The 21519-nt window shown below is 47.0% G+C and overlaps 2 protein-coding genes across 3 annotated transcripts; one reads left to right on the top strand and one right to left on the bottom strand.

Moving 5' to 3' along the window:
- The first annotated feature begins 81 nt into the window (after nucleotides 1-81).
- On the top strand, nucleotides 82-4914 carry Mlh1 (DNA mismatch repair ATPase Mlh1). The gene has a single exon (XM_077690128.1). The coding sequence runs from the start codon at nucleotides 338-340 to the stop codon at nucleotides 2345-2347; it is 2010 nt and encodes a 669-aa protein (XP_077546254.1). The 5' UTR covers nucleotides 82-337; the 3' UTR covers nucleotides 2348-4914.
- Vamp7 (Vesicle-associated membrane protein 7) lies at nucleotides 4514-21488 on the bottom strand. Of its 2 annotated transcripts, none has more exons than XM_077690130.1 (9): nucleotides 21250-21488; nucleotides 16313-16555; nucleotides 11630-11687; nucleotides 11138-11187; nucleotides 9004-9091; nucleotides 8819-8912; nucleotides 8321-8388; nucleotides 8134-8226; nucleotides 4514-5277 (listed from the first exon to the last, which is right to left on the bottom strand). In XM_077690130.1, the coding sequence occupies exons 2-9, from the start codon at nucleotides 16456-16458 to the stop codon at nucleotides 5215-5217; spliced, it is 660 nt and encodes a 219-aa protein (XP_077546256.1). In that variant the 5' UTR covers nucleotides 16459-16555; nucleotides 21250-21488; the 3' UTR covers nucleotides 4514-5214. The 2 variants fall into 2 exon arrangements, with proteins under 2 accessions (XP_077546256.1, XP_077546257.1); XM_077690131.1 differs by lacking the exon at nucleotides 21250-21488 and adding an exon at nucleotides 21096-21237.
- Nucleotides 21489-21519: the final 31 nt, after the last annotated feature.

Here is a 21519-nt window from a genome sequence, read left to right as displayed (position 1 = left end):
GGACACTTTATTTTAACCGATATAAATTAGGAACATTTAACATAGTAAAAATTTAGGGGCGCCACTCGTGGCCGGCGAATGCAACTTTTTATGGCGCGCTCGAGACGAGCTCTGTGGCGCGCTTTTTCTTGGAGTTGGAAACGTGAAAACGATGCTTGTATCGTCCTTGTGTTTACGTACCATAGGCTGCGAAAAAGGCAGGGCGGACACCCTAATACGTAACATTAGCTTGGCGCTTGCTTTGGGCGCTCTTCCGAGCGCCTATCGCAATTGTCCGCGGTGCGGACGTCCGAGTAAAAATGGCCTGACCGATTCTCAAGCTTGAACTGCGAAGAAGATGGAGGAACCTTTGGAGCCTGGCAAGATCCGTCGACTCGACGAGAGCGTCACGAACCGAATCGCTGCCGGAGAGGTGGTCCAGCGGCCCGTGAACGCGCTGAAAGAAATGCTTGAAAACAGCATCGACGCTAAGTCGACGAGCATACAAGTGGTGGCCAAAAGCGGCGGCCTCAAGCTCCTGCAGATCAAGGACAACGGGTGCGGCATCCGGAAGGAAGACCTCGACATCGTCTGCGAGCGCTTCACCACCAGCAAGCTGGTCAAGTTCGAAGACCTGGGCTCCATAGAAACCTACGGGTTCAGAGGCGAAGCCCTGGCGAGCATCAGCTACGTCTCCCGGGTCACGATCACCACCATGACCGAGAACTCCAAGTGCGCGTTTAAGTTGTCCTACCTCAACGGCAAGCCCACGGGACCCCCGAAACCCTGCGCCGGAAACAGGGGCACCCAGATCGTCGTCGAAGACCTTTTCTACAACGTCCCCACGAGGAAGAACGCGTTCAAAAGCCCCGGCGAGGAGTACAAGCGCATCGTCGACGTCGTGAGCCGCTACGCGGTACACAACGCCGGCATCGCCATGTCCGTGAGGCAGGCGGACGACTCGACGACGGACGTCCACACCATGGCCGACGTGGGCACCCTGAGGAACATCGAATGCATCTACGGGAAATCCGTGAGCCGGGAGCTCCTGCCCGTGGAGTGCTCGGACCAGAAGCTCAAGTTCAAATTGAAGGGGTTCGTGTCGAACGCGAACTGCTCGTACAAAAAGTGCACCCTGCTGCTGTTCATCAACCACCGCCTCGTCGAAAGCGCCGCGCTCCGCAAGGCCATCGAGTCGGTCTACGTCTCGTACCTGCCCAAGAACGCCCACCCGTGGCTCTACCTTTCGCTTGAAATCCACCCAGCCAACGTGGATGTCAACGTCCACCCGACCAAACGGGAGGTCCACTTCCTTCACGAGGACCTCATACTGGAGGCCATTCAGAGGACGGTGGACTCTGCCCTCTTGTCGTGCAACTCCTCCAGAACGTATCTTACCCAGGCTTGCCTCCCCCGCGTCGCTACATCTGCTTCTGCAACAAACAAGAAAGGCGACAAAGCAGGCGCGTCCACATCTTCCGACGAGCGGCACATGGTCCGGACGGACTCTCAGTCGCAGAAGCTAGATGTCTTCCTCAAGAAGCCGCAGAGTTCTGGCCCCCAGAAGCCTGGAAATGAGTCGACCGTGGAAGGCCAACCCAGTAGGCAGGAAGCCACCGATGAACGACCGCAGGTGAGGCTGCAGAGCGTCATGAATCTCTGGGAGGCAGTCATCGAGAAGTGTCACACGGGCCTCCGCGAGCTGTTCCAGAACCACTCGTTTGTCGGCTGCGTCAACCGGCGGTACTCGCTGGTCCAGCACAAGACGGAGCTGTACCTCATCAACACTCGACGAGTCTCTGAAGAACTCTTCTACCAGCTGATGCTCAAGAACTTTGGTCGCTTTGGTGTGTTCCAGCTCTCCGAGCCAGCGCCCATCTACGACCTCGCAATCCTGGCCCTGGACCTTGAGGAGTGCGGCTGGACTGAGGCAGATGGTCCCAAGGAAGAACTCGCCCGCTACATGTCAACGTTCCTGATATCCAAGGCAGAGATGCTGGACGACTACTTCTCACTGGGCATCAACGCATCGGGCGAAATCACTTCCCTGCCCATAGTCCTTGACGGCCACACGCCACCGATCGAAGGGCTGCCGATGTACGCCTTGCGGCTCGCGACCGAAGTCGAGTGGGAGACCGAGCAGGAGTGCTTTGAAACCTTCTGCAGGGAGACCGCGCACTTTTACGCCGGACCTTGCTTGGACACCGGTCAGGGTGATGGACCCGACAGTTGGAAGTGGGTTGTTGAACATGTCGTGTTTCCAGCAGCGAAGCAGACACTGAGGCTACCTGCGGATTATGCGGAGAACTCGTGTGTGCTGCAGGTGGCAAGCTTGCCCAATTTGTACAAAGTGTTCGAGAGGTGTTGATGCATTTGTGTTTGGCGTTCCGAGTACTGTTGTGTTGCCAATTGCAGAACTAATGCATTTTTTTTCTTTATGCATTTGCAAGGTTGCACGATTTCAGATGTGGACCAGCTTTGGTCTACGCGATAAAAACCTCAGCAGTAGCAGGTGGCATTTATGATAGTCGTGGCTGGTAAGTTTTGAGATTTGCAAATGTTTGCCCTTGTTGGTGCTTAGCTGAAGAAGTCAAGATACAGTGCAAGCTGGAACTAAGTGAGCTTTCAGGTAGTTTTTTAAAAGAAACGTTTGTGGCAACTAGAATGCAGTGAGAATGGCACAAGTTCAAAATTGTGGGTAGCCATTGACGCTGCTGTTTTATGTTAAATGTTTTTGGAAAGACAATGTTCAGACAGCTGAAGTTGCAGCAAAAGGCTATTTCTGGTATGTTTACTAAGGGAGAGCAATCCTTTCTTGTGGGGAATGTAAAAAAAAAGTATTTATATTGTTTTTTGTATTTTTATTTGTCAAGACTGTTTGTGTCAATAAGTGAGGGCATTAGCTTCTTTTTTTTTAATTTGCATTATTTGTACTCCTGTTTATTATATTTCTCCTGGTAAAGTCAATGTTTAGGCAGCTTAATTTGGAGAAAACTGTCATTTCGGAGTTGTTCACAAGGCAAGCGTTTTCAGCTTTCTTGAAAGTGTTAAAAAAAAATTGTTTACACTACTCATGCTGTGGAAAGCAAAACAAATGTTAGTTTGTTGGGAGCTGTACCTGTGGAAGATAAATTTTTAAGTAATATAAAAATGAAAAGTTTTCAAACATGCAAAATTTCGTGGGGGGCACTTCCATGCTTTAGAGCCGTAAGCCTGGTGATACTTGTCTAAGACTTCACTGCTGCATTGTGTTTGTGTGTTTCTCTTCGTTTTCGTTTTTCATCTCCACACCAATGCTTCACTGGAATCGGAGTTCTCCATGGTTGGTGCGCCATGTTCACCTATAATGTGGTACAATTTCGGCACAGTATGCACTAGGCTATATCTTGTGCTGCTGCTGCTGGCAATGCACTAACTCAGCATGATGTTGACGCACTGGGCTTCTACTCTGGAGACGTGGCTTCAATTCTTATACCATAGTCCCTAAAAATTTGGCTACTCTGCCATCCAGGCCCGTTTTGCTTTGCAACGGTGGGTCGTCTCACTGGTGAAAATGTGCAAAGAACAGTACACTGGTTGACCACAGCACCCTCTCAGCGCACTCAGAGTTTGTCATCGAGGCATTTCTAAGAAGCAAATTGCTCTTCTAAAAACCTTTTATTGAAAAATTATTTTTTCACTTACGTTTTCTAGGTATTAAAAGTGAAAAATTAAGGAGTTGGCTTGCACACCACTTTTAGCTCTGGTTGTCTGCACTCGGCGGTCAACGGATGAACAGAGGCGAGCGCGGTGTTTAGTTTTAAAATTGTGGAATAAAGGTTTTCTGACAGGAGAAGGAGTTCAAGAGAACAATGCCAAGAAAAGCTAGCGAAACAATTCAGTTTCGAGAAAAATGCCTCTGTAGCGAAAAGGGCTAGTACACTGAGTGGGCGCTGCAGTCGACCAATGTACTGTCTGCCCACGGAGCAAAGATGTAAGGAGGAGAAACATTCATTGCAACAGGGCGCAAGCTAGCAACCATGTAAAGCTAATGCGGCATATACAAAGCTTCTGCTGCAACGTTGAAAAAAACAGCAGTGGTAACCGATTGGACGAGGTGATGGCCGCAATTTGCTTCTGGGATGCGCGGCAATATGCCAGTCGCGGCGGCCAGCCAATCCTTCTCCTGAAACAGATGCCCCTACCTTTTACCTAGACCAAGTGCTTGTGACGTTATCTTGTCGCCCAAGAAAGCGCTGTTTCCCCTTCCATTTTGTTCTTGCTCCGTGCGTCTTCCTGAAGCATTTATCGCAAAATGGACCCTGCTGAAGGTTTCAGATGGCAGACTAGCCAAATTTTTAAGGACTTTACCCATACAAACCAAAATGTGACTTTCTTTTTAGTCACTGTGTACAGCAGTGGCTATTTTCTGCCCACACAATGTTGGTGTTTCGCAAAATAGGAAACTTGAGGCTTTTGCCTACAAAAGAAAGTTAATTTGTATTATTTTAGTTTTATGGAATCTAAAGCATAATAATAACACAAAACAAGCATACAACATTGACACAATGCCATTTATTACTCCTTAGGGTACACCCAAACAACATTAACCTGCGGTTCTCGCTACTATATACACAACGCAGGCAACACTGCATGACCCACTTCAGGCAATGCAAAAGGCGAAATTTTTTATGCGCAACCAACTTGAATAAGAGTCATTATATATAGCGTGCATGCAGACCGACAAAAATGCATCACCGCGTATAAAATACAAAAAAAAAATGTTACAACTTGAGTTCATTGTTGTACCCCAATTAGCAATCAAAGAACTTTCGAAAGGTGCAAAATTTAAAACTTTCGTGACCTGGCTAACAAACAGCAATTGTATATGAATTAAACGCTTCGACATAACTGGAACTCGCCCGCTTTCTCGCGTATTGGGGAAAAAAAAAGAAAGTGCGCATTTTCCGACTGCTGCAAACACCGGCGAGTAGAACGTTGATACGTATTTTACAACTCAACGATTAAATCTTTGTACAGACTGTCCCATCGGCTGGGACCTTCAAAAAAAAGAAAAGAAAAAGAGTGCACCACCGCTACTGCTGCGGCCGAAGACAATCGGGCCACTGCTATATGCGCGTAGATGCAATGCACTAGCATGTGTAGAGATATACGCGTGTAGACGTGTGCACCGAGCACACTCCATCGTCGAGAAGGCGAGCGTGCAGAGCTAGGCGTCGTGGCAGCGATGTGGCTTCACACGCAGTTTGGCCAGCTGAGGCCTCCGCAGGCAGAGGAGACAATGATGTAGATCACCACCTGCGCAGCAATGCGATCCAACAGTTGGGGTACAATGTCTCGAGAGGGCACCCTGTCTTAACAGAAAGCTCCCCCTCGCGGGGGAAACCAACTCCATACCTGCCAGGTTTTCAGAATTTTCCGGGAGACTACCGAATTTTCATGGTTTTGTACGATTGTACGACCGAAACAAAAATCTCCCGAAAACGCACCTGTCTTCGGCTTAATCCTTTTCCCAGTATGGCCACAATGCGCCGGAGGTATACCTGACAATCCAACCCGACACCAGTTAGCATCGTTATCAGTGAAGTGCTTAAAAGTGTTGTCGGCCATGCGCAGACGGTGAACCTGTTCGTCCCATTGTTAGTTTCCTGTTTATAGAAACGCAGCGCCGCCGCCGCTTTCATTTACGCACGAGCACGGCTGTTCTGAAGATTTAGCAAGTCTCCAGTGGTGTAGCTTGTTGTTACGAAACAACAAAACAGTTCAGTTCCTGCTGTTTTGTATTGCGCTTGCAGTACTATTTCCAGGACTTTCAGAAAAGGGCAGTGTTAGCAACGTCGAACACTGAAGTGGTGTAGCTTGTTGCAGTTCATTTCCTGCTATCTTGTAAATAAATAAAAAAAATGTGTGGAAAGTTACCCATTCTGTTGTTGCTACTACTACCCCCCCCCCCACCCCCCCCCCCGCCTTCCCCCGCTCCCAGTAAGATCTCCCTACTGCCATCCCGGCAAACCTGGCAGGTATGCAATTCCCAGTGCAACAGGTTTCATACAACAAAAGAATCAACTGTTTTTTTTTTTCCTTTTAGGGAGCCATGAGGACAAAACACAAGTTTGTTATCGGACAAAGCACCCTTTTTTTAGTGTACCAATGATACCAATTTTATCGCAAATTTGCGTCAAACAAAGCATACGAAGCGGTGGAGACTCCCCAAATGGTTCTCTGGCGATTTCCCCATGTCGGAGTTTTGCAAGATTTCTGGCTGCTGACCTAAGCCAACACCAGGAAATGTGATCATATTGCTCGATCGTAGTTCCCTCTAATCGTATTACTTGAATGCTAACAGGAAGTGAACACGCTGACAACTACATTTTTTGGTGCTGGCCCATAACACATCACTCCTGCCTGTATTAAGTCACTGTAGCATGAAATTTGAATGTCCTCAGACATGTCTGCTGTTTTTCAGTTATAAAAAACACCTGTCGTGGCCGAAATAGCGCCAAGTGGGTTGCCAAAGGCTAGTTCCTTGGTACTGAACAATGCATTTTGTCTTCAACCTCTTTAAGAACTCGTACGTACAGTCTTTGTCAAAATTTTGTGGGCCAAGCCGGAAACGCGCAGGCTGCAAAAAATTCAATGTACAAGCTTACGTCCAGAACGAGCCTGAAACTTTATGCAGGAAAGCTAGAGAAAACACCTTTCTCTCTTACTGCCCCCAAATATTTTTGTCACAGTTAAAGGTAAAGCCAATTCTTTGAATTCTTTGTGGTCGAGAAGGCTTAAAATTGGCCCACAAAATTTGGACAGGGTGTACATACTTGCAAAGGTATTACAGCGATACCTTGAAAGTAGCTATTAGTAGGCCTTAAACGAGCATTCTTTGTTCTGCGACAGCTCATTTGAGTGGTCGTTTCCAGAATCTCATCTTTTTCTGTCAGGAATGCGCACCATGCAGCTGTGTTCCTTTTAGGTCCACATTTTAACAAGATTCAAATGTGCCACAAATTCTGGCGTGCGACAATTGGCTACTCAGAGCCAGCTCTGTGCCAAGCTGTAATCCTGCACGAGACTAAAGGAATTCCCTTTGCTCCCAAGTTGCTCCAAGCGCGATCAGCGAGTACTTTTCCGGGAGGTCGCCTCGACACATTTGCAGTCGGTCTTGCCCTTTCCCCTCTCGGGGGACCAGAGCGTCAAGGCGTTCTTGCTTGCTTACCACGCTGGTTCTATCAGGAGTACTGCAAGAACACTTAACTACTCAATGTGCATTTGCTAAGGTTTAAGATTTTAGCTTAGCCCTAAAACCCATATTGCTCGAACACCGCTTTTCTAAATAAACCGTGCAAAATCCATTGCTACATGTTGTTGCCGTCTCAGTCCTGTCTGTTGCGTGCGCGGTTCATCTGCCTCCGTACTGTCAACAATGTAGGTAACAGTCTGCTTGATTATAGCCAGCAAGAAGAAAACGTTCTGCCATGGCTTATAAAGACGTCATGCAAAAGTGCAGGCATAGTCATGTTCTCGCAGTCACTGCTTTTATCTAGGTGTAATGAACAGAGTGTAGAGCTCGTCAACATTATTCTTGCCCACACCAATAACAAAGACCCGCATGCACTGCACAGTGTTTAGTGCACCTACTGAGATTAACACCCAGTCGATAATGTGTCGACCTCAACCAGCTCTCGCGTGTTCTGTTCTCGATAATGCTGCGGCTGCTTCCGCAGAAATTTGGGGCACGGTTTTACAAATTAATTTTCTGCCAAAGTTTTAACCACTCGCCGCACTTTTGATCACCACATTCTACAATGTGCACCCAGAGCACATTATAGAACACGTTCAATCACAATGCTGGATTCTGTTTTGGTGTAATGGTGCTGCAAATCGATGTAGATTACAAGAAACAGTAACATGAAAAGACCAAGTTGCACACTGCACCCACACTCTTCGTTCACTAAAAAGCTTCCCTTTGATGTGCGCTACATTATCGGAAGATGTATCAGTTCTTTTCAATCATATGGAGTCATAATTTTAGGAAAAAATATTTCGTGCCATCACATCCTCAAGGAATCTCATTCTAGGGCAGAATAAGGTTGAAGCAAAATTCAATCGAAAACTGAGCTGCCAAAGGATGATGAAGGAAGAGGGGTGGTTACTCACCAGGACTACGACGGCAATGATGATGGCTATCTTGATGTTCTTGATCATCATGGCCCGGGCAAGGTTTCGGCTGCTCTTGCGAAAGGTCACTGACTGCATGGAGGCCGGCGGGGAAAAAAAAAGACGGGAAATTTTGCAACAGCCCAGCAAGGTCAACTTTGCAATTGCAATGGGGCAGGAAACCCACCGTGCTCGACAGGGCCTCCGTCTTGTTCACCAGCAGCTCCAGCCGCTCTCCCCTGGACGTCACCGTGTCTGCATATCAAGAGCACACACTCTTGGACTTCCTTGCACCAATCACGGCACGGATGACGCCACTCCAGCGGCCAGCAAGGAAGCGGCGAAGACATAGAAAAACGTTTTTTCAATATCGTGGCAAGCATTCGTAACTACCTCGCACACATTGAGTGTTTGCGAATACCACCACTCATATCTGCTAGAAGTGGGACACGGGCGTCCCACCATCCTACAAAGGGTTGACCAGCAAATCGAAAAATGTCAATGTGTAAAGAGAGAAAAAAAAAAAACTTGGAACAAGGCAAGCTGCAATGAAGGAAGCAGGATAGTGGGGGCTTTTGTCAGTAGATTAGAGATGTGCTGCCTCACCTAATGAGAAATGAAAAGGCAAAGCAAGAGTTGGCATAAGAAAGAAAAAAAAAAAGGAGTTGCCATTTGGCCAGCTCACCAATGTTCTTCACCATGATGCCCTTGAGCTCATCGATTTCCTCCTGAACCTTGGCTATGTTGTCGCCATCTTTGCTGATGCCAGAGTAGTGCTTCTGCAGCAGCAGGGGGAACAGGGGACCGTATGTCAGTCGTAACCTTGGCTTAGCGCTTGCAAAAAGGGGAAATAAAGAGGTGTCCACTGACCATTTGGTTCGCTAGGACCCGTGAGAACTCGCTGTTCATCGCATACGCGAGAGCTGAATGCGCTTGGCGGCCATAGCTGGCCTGGAACCTGCGAGGCAAAGAAGACAAAGGTCGGTCGGGGCTCTCGAAACGCAAATATTTTAGCCCAAAAAATGGTTTCGCACATATGCTACGCAAGCAAATGAAGAAGGAGTTGACGCAAGAAGGCCTCCTATGTAGGCAACCAACAGAGGCAGACCTGCCAACCAAGCACCATGAAAATTAGGGAGATTGGAGCATATGAGAGGGGGTGTTTTTTTTTAGTTTACATTTCTGACAGACATCTGAAAGGGTTAAGGGTGTTTATTGTGAGCTGCTTTGTTCTTGCATCATGTGACAGACAGACGCAAACGTTACGACGCCTTTTCCCTCACCTTGTTTCAGTAGAGTGGCGAGCGCATTTTTGGGCCAGCCTTTGTAAGCTACAACCAACATATCGGCAGTTCCCAAATGCACAGTGCACACAGTACTATTGTGGCTCGAATATATTTAGCGGTACTCTACGGTATCGTTACAAGGAACAAAAAGTATGTGGCGAGTGCTTTCCCCCAGCACCGCAGATGTTGGAGCAGGGAAGACACGCGCATGATTAGACAACCACTTTTCGGGAGATTAGAGATAGCATTCATACGATTAGGAAATGTGGTCGAAATTCGGGAGACTCCCAGCTAATTCGGGAGCGTTGGCAGGTATGCAGAGGCATAGTAGGATAGTAATGTGCATGAAGTAACGCTGCCAATGTCATCAGCGGTCACAAAATGTCACAAAACCAAGTGTGCTTTTTTTATTAGGAGTAGCTTGTTGTCAGAATGGTCACTCCAGAGTGCTTGCCATTTGCTACAGAGTTGTTCTCTGATGTGCGGCGTGAGGTCAGCGTGTGGTAGTACTGTTATGTCCACTGTGACCCCAAGTGCAGCAGCACCAGCCCTTTCGTCCACCACCTCGTTGGCAGCAATCCCAGCGTGGCCTGTAGCATGATGGTGCTTCTAAAAACTATATTGACTATGTAGTTTTTGCGGGGCTTCTGAGGTTGCCATGCCCACACAAAGCTCAAGGAATGTGTATAAGCGATGCACTTAGGAAGGCAATGTTGACGAACGTGTTGTCCAATGAGTAAAATGCCATACGCTCCTGCGGAGAAAATTAATGGTGTGTATGCTTATGGTTTTCGAAGCATCACTGTAGAATTGTGCATGTTGATATTTATACTGCGGGGACGAGAAATGCCGCACAATCGCAGTTCTCTTAACCCCCCGTTTTTTAGTCAATTTTCGTAAAAGATAAATTACAAGAAATAGGCTGAAGTTGCAGTAGTGGTAAAATGTTTGTAAAAGAAGATGTGTGCATATCTAGAAAGGAAATAGAGAGATCCAAAGCTTCCTCTCAATCCGAGTGATAGGGCAGAGGAGCGGATTGAGGATTCAAAAAGAGCTGGGATGATGAAATACATTGTTAGAGGCAGGTTTAAAGGGTTGGTCAGTCATTGATGAAGTTTCAGAAGCATGAAGCAAGTTCATGCAAGTTCAGCGATGCCCTAAAGACCGTCTGTCGAATTCGACCACAGGCTGTGAACTGAGCTAGTACGAAAAGCCCCCGACGCAAGGCAAAAACCTCAAGTGTAGCACTGGGTTGGGCAGTCTTAAAATTCCCTTTTTGTTGCTGACCCATTCATGACACTGCCATGGTCTAGCTTACACCCTACCTAGGCTTAGACCCTAAACACAGCAGGAGTAGTTAGTCAGCACCAAAGGATTGGTGCGAGAGGAATTTGAAAAAATTCATTGCTTTCAGGCATTCTGTTTAATCCACTTGATTTCAGGAAAAGTAATGAGTTTTTTTTTTTTTATGCACAAAAGCTGAAAACTTGTGCTCCTTTTTTTTAGAAAAATTGATAAGGCATTAACACTACTGTCAGGGTTTGGCTGTATTCCGTGCCTCCGAAAGAACACAACGCAAGTACTTTTTTCTGAGTAGAGTTTAAAATCTCCGAATTGAATGGCCTCAACACTAAAGGCACCAACACTAGCCTGATCACCATCTCAAAGACAGACTACAGCCAACAAACAAAAACACCAAGACCAAACCTCCTCCTTACCTGCCCTGAATGTCTTGCAAAAATTGGAATGCTCGGACCCTCTCGAATTCCTGCAGGCAGAGCCGGAAATGCAGAGATCAGCAGAAAATACGAACCATCACATTCGGCATCACACTTTCGCAGCAAGGTGGAACCGGGGCAATTTTCCCCAGCTCTTGAAAATTCAAGTGGCTGTGGTGTTTAAAATTTTTTTTTTTATCCAACTACAGACATCACTGTACGAACTGCTATCAGCAAACACTCAGAGTAGCTGGCAACATCTGTAGATTTGGAACAAAACCGCAGGATATCACGCAAGCATTCGATGCTTCATTTCTTATTAAGTGCAGATTCTCTGAAGCAAATAAAAGGAGTCGAGAAAGAAGAATTTGCAATTTTTAAAGCTTAAAAAAAAGAAAGGAACTTCTTGTTTTCAGGTACAGCCACATTCACTGCCTTGACAGCGTACCACTTCATCCTTTCCTTGGAAATAGCGATAAAAAGTACACTCACGTCATCGGTGATGCAAAGGTATATGATGCCATCCTCGAGAATGTAGTGGAACAGGTAACTGCAAGAAGGAACGGCAGAAAAGCATTTAAAGGAGCCATGAAGACAAAATACAAGTTGGGTTTATTGGAAAGACTGCTTAGTCCCGATAACAATGATACCAATATCATCGCAATCTTCGAACAAATAACGCAGATATTGAAGAAAACGTGTGAAGCAGTTGCGACCCCCTAGCCAATTTCCCGCAACTATTCTACGACGTCACGGAACCTTGTTTGTGCGATTGGCAGCCACCTAACTAACTGTCGCGATGACACATGACTGGACGTCTGTAATGGGGCCTCTGGTAGTTCCATTTGACCGCATCACTTGAATGCTAACGTGCAGTCAACGCACTGAAAATTATGTTTTATTGTTGGCCCGTATGACGTCATCCTCGCTCACAACACGTCACTGTGGCGCAAAATTTGAAAGTTTTTAAATACTTCTTGCTTTTTTCCCCGTTAAAAAAAGATCTTTTGTGGCTGTAATGGAGCTGAGTGAGATACTGAATCCTAGTTTTTTTCAAATTAAACGAAGTTGTATTTTCTCTTCATGGCTCCTTTAAGTAAGTTTTAGAGGCCAGCAGTGCTACAACAGAAAGAGTTCCAGAAGAGGCATGCATAACTAAAGGAATTCACAACTTATCCATCTCGGAATCCAATTACTGTATTTTTCGGTGCTTAAGACGCGTTTTTTTTAAAATTTTCATTGGTGTGTCTTATCCACCGGTGAGACTTATTTATGCAATAAATCCGGTACGTGGCGGCAGCGCGTGGTCTGCGCTCGATAAAGTGCCTGTATGCTGCTTGATGTCAGCGCACGTTAAGAGACACAGCTCTATGGTCTAAGTGAATGAATTATTTGTGAGCGAGTCCGAGGAAGAAGGCTTTGATGGTTTCACGTGAATGCCGTCTGTAAGTACATGCCATCTGTGTGTATCAATAAACTAGTTTTTAGAAGTTAGTTCTGTCTAGACTTTGGACGGTAGATGCACATGTCTAGCACTGCTTACTGGGGGATGCATTCAGAGGCAGCGACTGCCGCAACCATGTACTTTCACCGCACTTTCTAACGAACTGATTCTCTACGAGTTTACCTGATTAAGTGCGTTTTTGTACAGCGGTGCGTCTTATACACCGGTGGTGCGACTTGAATGCGTTTTTTTTTTTTTTTCGGAAAAATTGTCATTTTGAAGGGGGGTGCGACTTGTACCAAAGTGCGACTTAGATTGGAAAATATGGTATTTACCCTCACTATAAGACTAACCTGCCAAAAATTCTATAGTGGAACTGCCAGTGCTCACAGGGCCTCCAAATGTACATTCACAAGCAAAAGTTTGGGGACTGCAAAATTTCCTACTTTAGGAAATCATCTTTACAGCTCAGAAACTTGTGTATGCAAGTGGTATAGTTGAAACATCTTAAAAACAAGCACAATTACCCGCTGGACTGGCATGCAGGAGAGAAGTTGCTCAAAATTGTCACCATCGTAGTCTGCAAACTTTTGGTCACGACTGCACATCCCTGTCCACGACGACTTTGGCACAAAACCTTACTGCTTCCTATTAAATTTGGCACATTACCTACATCCCCTGCCGTTCTCACAAACTGAATGTCAGGTGCCACGACAGGAAATTTATATTTGGGAGAACAAAACACGGTGTTAATGCATTAGCAGCCATGAAAAGTTAACTCTTAGGTGCACTGAAGTTTACCCCTGACAAAAACTGAAAAAAAAAAAAAAAAAAAAAAAAAAAGAAAATTGTTATTGTCTCCCAGATACAAGATTGAGAACGAGAGGACACCTATTCGATCCTCAATGCAACTATAAGCGAGCCGCACTGTCCAACAGCACCTTCGTGCTGTTGGACAGTGAATACTTCGTGAATACTTCGTGACAGTGAATACTTCGTGCTGTTGGACAGTGAATACTGACACCTTCGTGCTCTGCTACGAGAGTCAGGATTATTAGCATGTGGTGCCTATAGCAGGAAAACACATTACAATACCCGATGCACAAGCAATTGATTTGCCCTACTACAGGCACAAAAGAAAATGTTACAAACACCGAGGGATTTACATTGTGCGGCATTGAGCAAGTCATCTCACGAAACTGACTGGAACCACAGAACAAAATACTAACATGAACACAGACACACACCCTAAACTCAATGACGCATGGAGGGAGATTTTTCCGGTTCGTACAGTGATAAGAATTGACCACATATCTTATGAACCAGACTGATCCTTTCCAAACTTCACGCGAAGTGCCTCAGTGAGCGAGACTCACACTTGTGGCACAGAAACTTTCACCTCTGCCCTGTTGTCCCATTCAACAGGTCTTGCTACTTCTGCACTGTAAGGCTTTGATGATCAAACGTGCGTTCCGACCAACCCACTAGCATTTCTTCACTCTAGCTAAACGTTTCATCCATTTTAATTGACCACTAAAATGACCACTGTTAACTCTTTCACGACGGCGCCATAGGCAATCGGAAGCCGGCGTCCGATGATTTTAAATCTCCCGCAATATCTGAAACCCGCGCTCCACAGACAACTATCGCCGTCTGGTGTGTTCTTTGGCAACTTCTCTTTCAATTTCGGTTTCGTTTGTTTATATGTCGCGTGTGGCGGCGGCGTAGCAAGCGAAATTTGAACTGAAGGGGGAGGGGAGGAGGAGGAAAAATGGCGTCGGGTTCTCGCCGCGCTCCGCACAGCCGGACTAGTGTAGCAAGCACTTCGGCAGCTCCTGGTGTCGATTTTTCTGATTCCAGCAGCAGTGAGGGGTCAAGCAATGATGTGGGATCTTCAGATTTCAGTTAGGACGACGAAGCTCCGGTTCAGGTGCCTTGCAACTCAACAAGCGCTGGCGGGTAATTTCGTTGTGACTCCGCGCTGTATTGATAAAAAAAACGTGCTTCTTATCTGACGACTCCGGTTTTGATTTAGTGTTTAGGGTCTCGAGAACGTACGGCCGGGTTATTTTGCCTAATGCACCGCGCTGTATCGCGCTATCACCTTCAAGATAACCTGGCGCTCGTGTCAGATTACCGATGCAGGGTTCAGGTGGGACGCTTGTCGAGAGCGCTCGATTATTTTTTTTTTTTTCTTGTTTTTTACCACCGAACTGATAAGAATTTTGTGCGAGGACAGAAAAGAGTATACCGTAATTACCTGATTATAACACGCACCCGATTTTCTTGACAAAAAAACTAAAAAACTTGCACATCCGATTGTAACGCACACGGAACTGTGTGAGCAAGAAAAACGAATGCGAGAGAAACGGGTGATTTATTTCCCGAAGTAATCTCACTCATCTCACTCCTCGTCGCTCTCCGCTGACCACAACATCTCGTCCTCGGTGCCGTCAAGCACGATCGCGATGCCACACTTCTGAACTAACGTTCAACCATGGTCGATGGGATCGTGGCCCACGCCTCACACGCCCATCCCGCGAGCTTCTTCAGAGGCGCACGCTTCAGCCGACCGCTCGTTTTGAACGCGTGAGAGCCGCTGCTGCCATTGCTGTTATCAAGCGCGCAAGTGTAACGATTTGACGATTTGTGTGAACGCCGATAGAAAAGCCTAGGCGCCTATGCTTCCTGCGTCCGAAAAATCGTTGCTAAAAGCTTCGGTGCCTTCTTGACATGGCGATGGCGATAGGTGGGACAAAATTTCCGCTGTTTCGGTTTCGGTTTCGTATCCGATGCATGCGATTTTTCGACCTATTTTTCCGGAAAAAAAAGTGCGCGTTAGAATCGGGTAAGTACGATAGTTGGATGCACGTTTTACAGAGGCTCACTCACCCTTGAGTGCCCTCGCGGCGTGGCACAGCCGTCAGTTGCGCTAGGTTGACGGGCCCTCAAAAAGCCAAAACTTGGTGTACACTGTTGAGTTATATATTGAATCATAGCCAAGAAACGTAGGAACAATTTGTATATCTTAAAATACCTGAAATAATTTTTAGTCTCGGTAAAAGTGCCGATCTGTTTTTCGTATACTTTTCTTGGGGGCTTTTTTCTGATTACTTGACGAATAAACTGTAAGTTATTTTACCTTTAACAAAACTGCTGCTTTGTGTTTGGAAGAGCAATCTATAGGCTACAATTTCATGCATTGCAAGGCTACGTGTGTCCAGTAGCTCAAGAGAAAAAAAATGTTTTGTGGAAGCACTTAAAATCGGCCGTTTTTCCGCCGTAACGAAAGAGTTAAGGGGAAATTCTCAATGTGGAGTAAGTTCCTGCAAAGAAAATTTCCTTTTGATTTCCTTTGTAGCCGTACGGCTGCACTGTGGTAGATGTCGAAGTTTCCTTCGCAGAAACATTTCATCCATGTAGGTCTGTTCCTTGCCGAATACCCGACACTTGCGTTTAAAGGAGTACCGACACGAAATTTAAATGCCGAGATAACTAAGTAAAATGCTTCCTTTTTATCAGGAGATATCTCCCAGCAAGTTTCAACAGCAACCGTTTGGTGTAGCATATTTTAAATCCATTTTAATCTTTGCCCGCAGGAGAAAGCCCAGAGCGGGCTGACATGACATCATCTGCTACTTGCCCCAAACTGCCGACGTCGGAGCTTGTCGCCAGAAAATCTCCTTCCCTCCCCCTGCTTTGCCCTCACAGAGCTGCACACACGGGCGTACCTGCCGTGGGAGTAGGTGAGCTTGGGCACGTCGGGCGAGATCTTGCCCAGGATCTGCTCGGTGACCTCGGAGAAGTTGCCCGCACAGCTGGCGTAGCGGGACAGCACCGTGCTGCCCCGAGCCACCACGCAGTACAGCAGGGGCATGGTGATGGCACTCCGCTCCCACTTCCCTCTCTCTCTCCTCTTCCGCTGCTCTCGGTGCTCTCAGATGGGGGAGGCTCCCTCTAGCGACGGTGGCACGCTGCAGCAGGATCGGGGGGAGGGGAGCAATGCACAAAGGGAAAAGGCTATCAGATGAAAGCAGAGGGGACTGCTGGCATGTTGCTACCTACTGGGGGAGGAGGGAACAAAGGCTCCAGAGGGAGTAGGCCAGAAGGGAGCGAGACAGAAAGGAACAGGCAAAAAAGGTGCTTGATCCCGCTATCGTAGGAACCAGCAAAACACGAAAGTGAAATGTGCCTTCACAGGAGCAGTTGAATGTTTATTGTGCACCAATATGAACTTGCACATCGCTGTTTATATTTCATCGTTATGGCACAGTTAGACGCATCAACATTTGACACTGGATTACACGTGCCAGAGCATTGCGTAAATCCAATTGAAAACCCAGGCGCTCGCAAACCGTGCAAACGAAACCGAACGGGTTGTCAGAGAATCGTTTGGTGAAGCCACGGTCCGCTACAGCGAAAGGAGCATGATTTGTGGGTCGGCAGCAGTCTTGTGGGTGTGCTTGGCGAGCGACGTCCTGCTGGCGGCGTTCCTCATAGGCGGCGGACGCATAAACGCAGCAGCTTTTGCTGCTATACACTGCCCTATCGAGGCACGAACTATCGGCACTCATTAGCATCATGACGCACTGCTTCGCTTCACCTCTTCTAGATGGCAGCACCATCTGAATGGAGAAATTAGGGGGAAGGACATAAGGCGCATTCGTACAGCTATCCGGGCATGACTTCATGGTTCAGTTGGCACCATAGAGTTTCATACTAATATATACTAGAGTGAAATCTGGAACCACTGTCTAGGGGAGCCGCGCTTCAGCGAGCGTGCCATCATGTACTGGGCAGGCACGTTCCACTTGTCCTTGGCATGGCTCACGAACAGTCTAAAAAGTTGGCTTTGGCTGCAAAAATGCAACAATATTACTGCAGAAAATTATTCGAATTTGTTCTGTTATTATAAAATTAAAGCTCCAGAAAGATTTGCAGGGATTATTTAGAAGCTTCATAGAAGATGAACAAAAAAAAAACAGTGTTACCCCTTTTGGTTTTGAGACGAAAAAGAAGCCATGTGGCTAACCAAGCCAAGGAGGCGAGGAACGTCGCTAGCTGCAATGGCGCCACCCACGGCGGTCCGCAAATGCACTAGCTGCAATGGCGCCGCCCACGGCGGTCCGCAAATGCAGCACCAGATTTCCCTCTAGTATATATTAGTATGAAACTCTATGGTTGGCACAGCGTTACACACCTCCCGTTGTGACCAGACCAATCGTGGGCTCGAGTCCTAGCGCTGCTGCTCCAACGGAACTTTTTCTGGCGATGTCATTTTCGTGACGGACATGACGTCCGTGTGTACCCCAGCATAAAACACTTTAGTGTTAGAAAAAGCTACGAGTGAGTGACGTGAAAAGTCCGGATGACCTAACAGAATGACGACTTGATCTTAATTTGTCTTAATTTTTACTTTCAGGTAATCAAATCGGGTGGCTAGCTCCTTCCGCCAAGGTAAGGATAAGGGCCATAGTCAAAGAAAGGCTTTCGACGATACATGACCATAGCTGAAGCCCTAAACACTTGTGCAAGGCTGCTTGCTTCATTATATGCCAAATACTAGCAAGAAACGCTGAACTATTCCTGTAAATGCTCCGTAGTCGAAGTATAGGTCCGTGGCCTGGCCAACATGGCACCGGTACCTACTTGCGAGCACGGCGTTAAGATGCCACTAATCATATGGAGTCTAGCCGACCGGAATTGGAACTGGTGGCCTATTCTCAGACCAGGACCTAGACGGTGCGAGAAAGAGCGCTGGTTTTCAGGAAGAGACCATGGGCAGTTTCATTCAAAGTCCTGACATTTCCTTATAAAGGGGGCAAATTCCAGATATGTTCATACTTCAAACAGCACTAACACAACGGGGACAAAGAAAGAAGGCCGAAACAGGCGCCGACTATCAACAATCCGACTACCATGCCAGCTATCACTGAAGTGCTGACTGTCATGTCAGCACTGCCTGAAGTATGCAACTAGGCCTACTAACTAGCTTGGGCTTTTTTTATGGCTGCAGGTATGCTCATTTTTATGTACCAGGGGCGAGGGAATCGAGGGTGGAAAATCAGACGGCATGGTGTGCAGCATTTGGGAGGCTATGGGAACATTTGTAGATGTCACTGCGAAACTGGGATTCTTGCTGTGCTGTACAATACGGGCCAAGATATCTGCAAGTAACTTCAAAACGTTTCCTGAAGTTGAGCATCCAAGGGCAGACAGCCAGCCCTTGCAACCATACCGGCACATGGTGACCCTTCAGAAATGATGCACGTATGCCCCGACAATTTTTTCCTGCTACATGGAGCCACACTGGCAAAGCATTATTGTGGCGACGCCCGAGGAACGCAAATGGTAAACAGGGGCAAGCACAACTCTCCAGCAGCCGCTTCTCTCTGGGAAATGCCCTCATGCAAAGACACCGCCCGGAATTGGTTTCACTAGTGGTTGTTGCGCTAATTGCACGCCATAAACGAGATAGGGGCCTGGCGGGCATCTAATGTTGTGCAACAGTTACGCCACCGTCGTCAGCTTAACTTTACTAAATAATGCCTCCCACATCCTCGCGTTTTACTAGCCTGCCTATAAATTGGACACCTATAAATGGCCGACTCACTACAGTCAAGTGGTGTGAATCACGGAAATACTTTTTAAGCCGAAAGTGACCTCCAAGGTGGGATTGTGATATTATGATAAGCAGGGATCTATGCGATTCTACAAGTTGATGAAAATCGGCATGCTTCAATCACAAGGTCTGGGTGTTCCATTGTAAAATTGTGCAGTTGTTGAGGATGGCAATTGGAGACACTTTCACCAAATGGGAGCGATGGTATTGGGAATTATAGACCGGCTCTGATTACAAGGACTTCCAGAGTGGTGGACTAGCAAACAGCAGTATGGAAGGACACACCTTTGGGGAGCAGCATCACTGATCCCACTCCTCTCAAAAATGGTGATGAGACATTCAGCGGAATAAAGACTCCAATCAAGATCTCCCTCCAAAAGGGGCAGAGTCGCATTATCCACTCCTCACTCCCACAAAAACGAGATTGAAGGAGAGTGTGTGTGTACATGTGTTCACATCCCTATAAGCACGCCTCTGCCACCACATTCAGTGTCTGTACGAATTTCTTCGGAGTAGGAATTAACCCTGAAATTTTTCCTTCACAAGATAACCTGTCGGTGACCTGCAAGAACGCCATTTCTCGCAGACAGAAGCAAAGCTTGACAGAAAAAGGTTTTGCAGTGGTCATCGAAACTGTTGTCTGCACTGTTCTATTATCTCACAATCAAGAATACAGAGCCCGAGCTGGGCGCTGCCTCAATGAGTCGCTGAAACATCACAACCACGCGTTCATATCAGCAAGGAAAAACCCTTGCGCTGCCAAGATTGTTGCAGCAAGTTTCGTCTTGGATAAACGTTAAGCTTCCAAGCAAAGATAAGTGTGTAGTAATGTTAGAAATTTTTGAAGTTTTCTGGACTTGCGTATGCCATGTGCGTTGTCATTAACAGTACTAGACACTCAAGTCAACATCATTCCTAAATTTCTTCTTGAAATAATTATAGTAGACTTCAAGGAACTTGTAATGCAGCTGCTCCTACAGCCATGCGTCACACTCAAGTTTGAAGACAAACATGACAGCAAAAATTTTAGAACCGAGATGTTGTCAAATTGCAAGTATTGCGAACACAGAAAAAACGTGCTTGCGACAACAGCCAGTACGTTGGCCATCGCTTAAGCAGTTGTGCGCTGGAAAAACAGGCAGCTGCATATAAGAGAGAGTCGACCGTATGCGAGTGGTTACGAAGCCGAGGACGACCTTATCATGAACGCGCCCATGACAACTCATGCGTCACTGCTATGTGAGAGTGACACGATAAACTGACGCGGGGCCACCACAAGAGATAAATTTACTTTGGCCCCGCGGATTCGCAACAGGTGCGTCAATTAACTGGCACGCCTCTCTGTCGGTCGAAACAAAGAATTCCGCGCACGGAAATTTGATTCAGGCGCTCTGACCATCGGTGATGCATGTTGGCATTAGACGTGAAATGCAAGCAATTTTTACAACGCCTCCACACCTGTTTGCTCCTAAAATAAATACAAAGGAACGAAGTTTGGGCGGAACCAACAAACTCGGGCAGCAGTGCCGCATGATGACAAAAGCTGATGACAAACTGGCGCAACGTTTCGTAACACACCGAGACTTGCCTGTCATCTAACATAAAGGGCGAGGGGGGGATTCATTGCAGTCTACAGACTTTCTGGTGACTGATCACCGAAGAGGAAGTTGAAAGCACTGCTATTGTCCGGCACCAACAATGGCACACCCCCATCGGATTATTCGGGACGTTTTTAGGTCTAGGTCGCAGCTGAACTAACCTTTGCACTATAACCTTTCGAACAAACGGGCACACACTGAACAACAGTATCGTAACACAGCATGGAAAGTGCTTCCGTAGCAATTTTGCTATGACGCGTAAACGTTTCGCGGAGCGTTCTTCTCGAACGTCACCTGGTTCCGCCAAAGGCAGTCGGACACTTTCCCCCGAGGTCGCGGCGGTGGCAGTGGTGATAAAACACACGGAACGTGCTGCGCACTTGGAAAAGGGTGGTGGCGTACATTTGTTATGTTGCCTGATGTGTACGCATGACGGGGAGTCACTCACCTGCGCGCGGAGGGCGGCAAGGGGCCTTGTCGGCTCGACGCTGCCGGTTCAAAGCACCAAACACGTTTTCAGCACAAGTGGCACAAGTGACCGCGTATCGCAGCCAAGAGCATCACGTGAATGCGCACTAGCGATCGCAGAATCTCGGCATTTTATCGCCACACAACAGAAACACGAAACTTCTTCTGTGGACAGTGTTGATGACGACGGCCTCATCAGGCCCGATCACTGGGAACTTCGGATGAGTCACGGTTTTTTGCTGCGTAGCTT

This window comes from Haemaphysalis longicornis, unplaced genomic scaffold, assembly GCF_048455015.1.
Source record: "Haemaphysalis longicornis isolate Haplotype H1 unplaced genomic scaffold, Haemaphysalis longicornis Haplotype H1 scaffold_10, whole genome shotgun sequence".
Lineage (NCBI taxonomy): Eukaryota > Metazoa > Arthropoda > Arachnida > Ixodida > Ixodidae > Haemaphysalis > Haemaphysalis longicornis.
This window is presented reverse-complemented; position numbering and strand designations above follow the sequence as displayed.

Excerpts from the sequence above, each read along its gene's own strand:
- Vamp7 (XM_077690130.1), bottom strand. The coding sequence starts at position 16,458 with ATGCCCCTGCTGTACTGCGTGGTGGCTCGGGGCAGCACGGTGCTGTCC. Across the intron at positions 8,389-8,818 it reads CATCATGGTGAAGAACATTG|ACACGGTGACGTCCAGGGGA; the intron begins GTGAGCTGGCCA and ends CTTGATATGCAG. Across the intron at positions 8,227-8,320 it reads CGGAGGCCCTGTCGAGCACG|TCAGTGACCTTTCGCAAGAG; the intron begins GTGGGTTTCCTG and ends GCCTCCATGCAG.
- Mlh1 (XM_077690128.1), top strand. The coding sequence starts at position 338 with ATGGAGGAACCTTTGGAGCCTGGCAAGATCCGTCGACTCGACGAGAGC.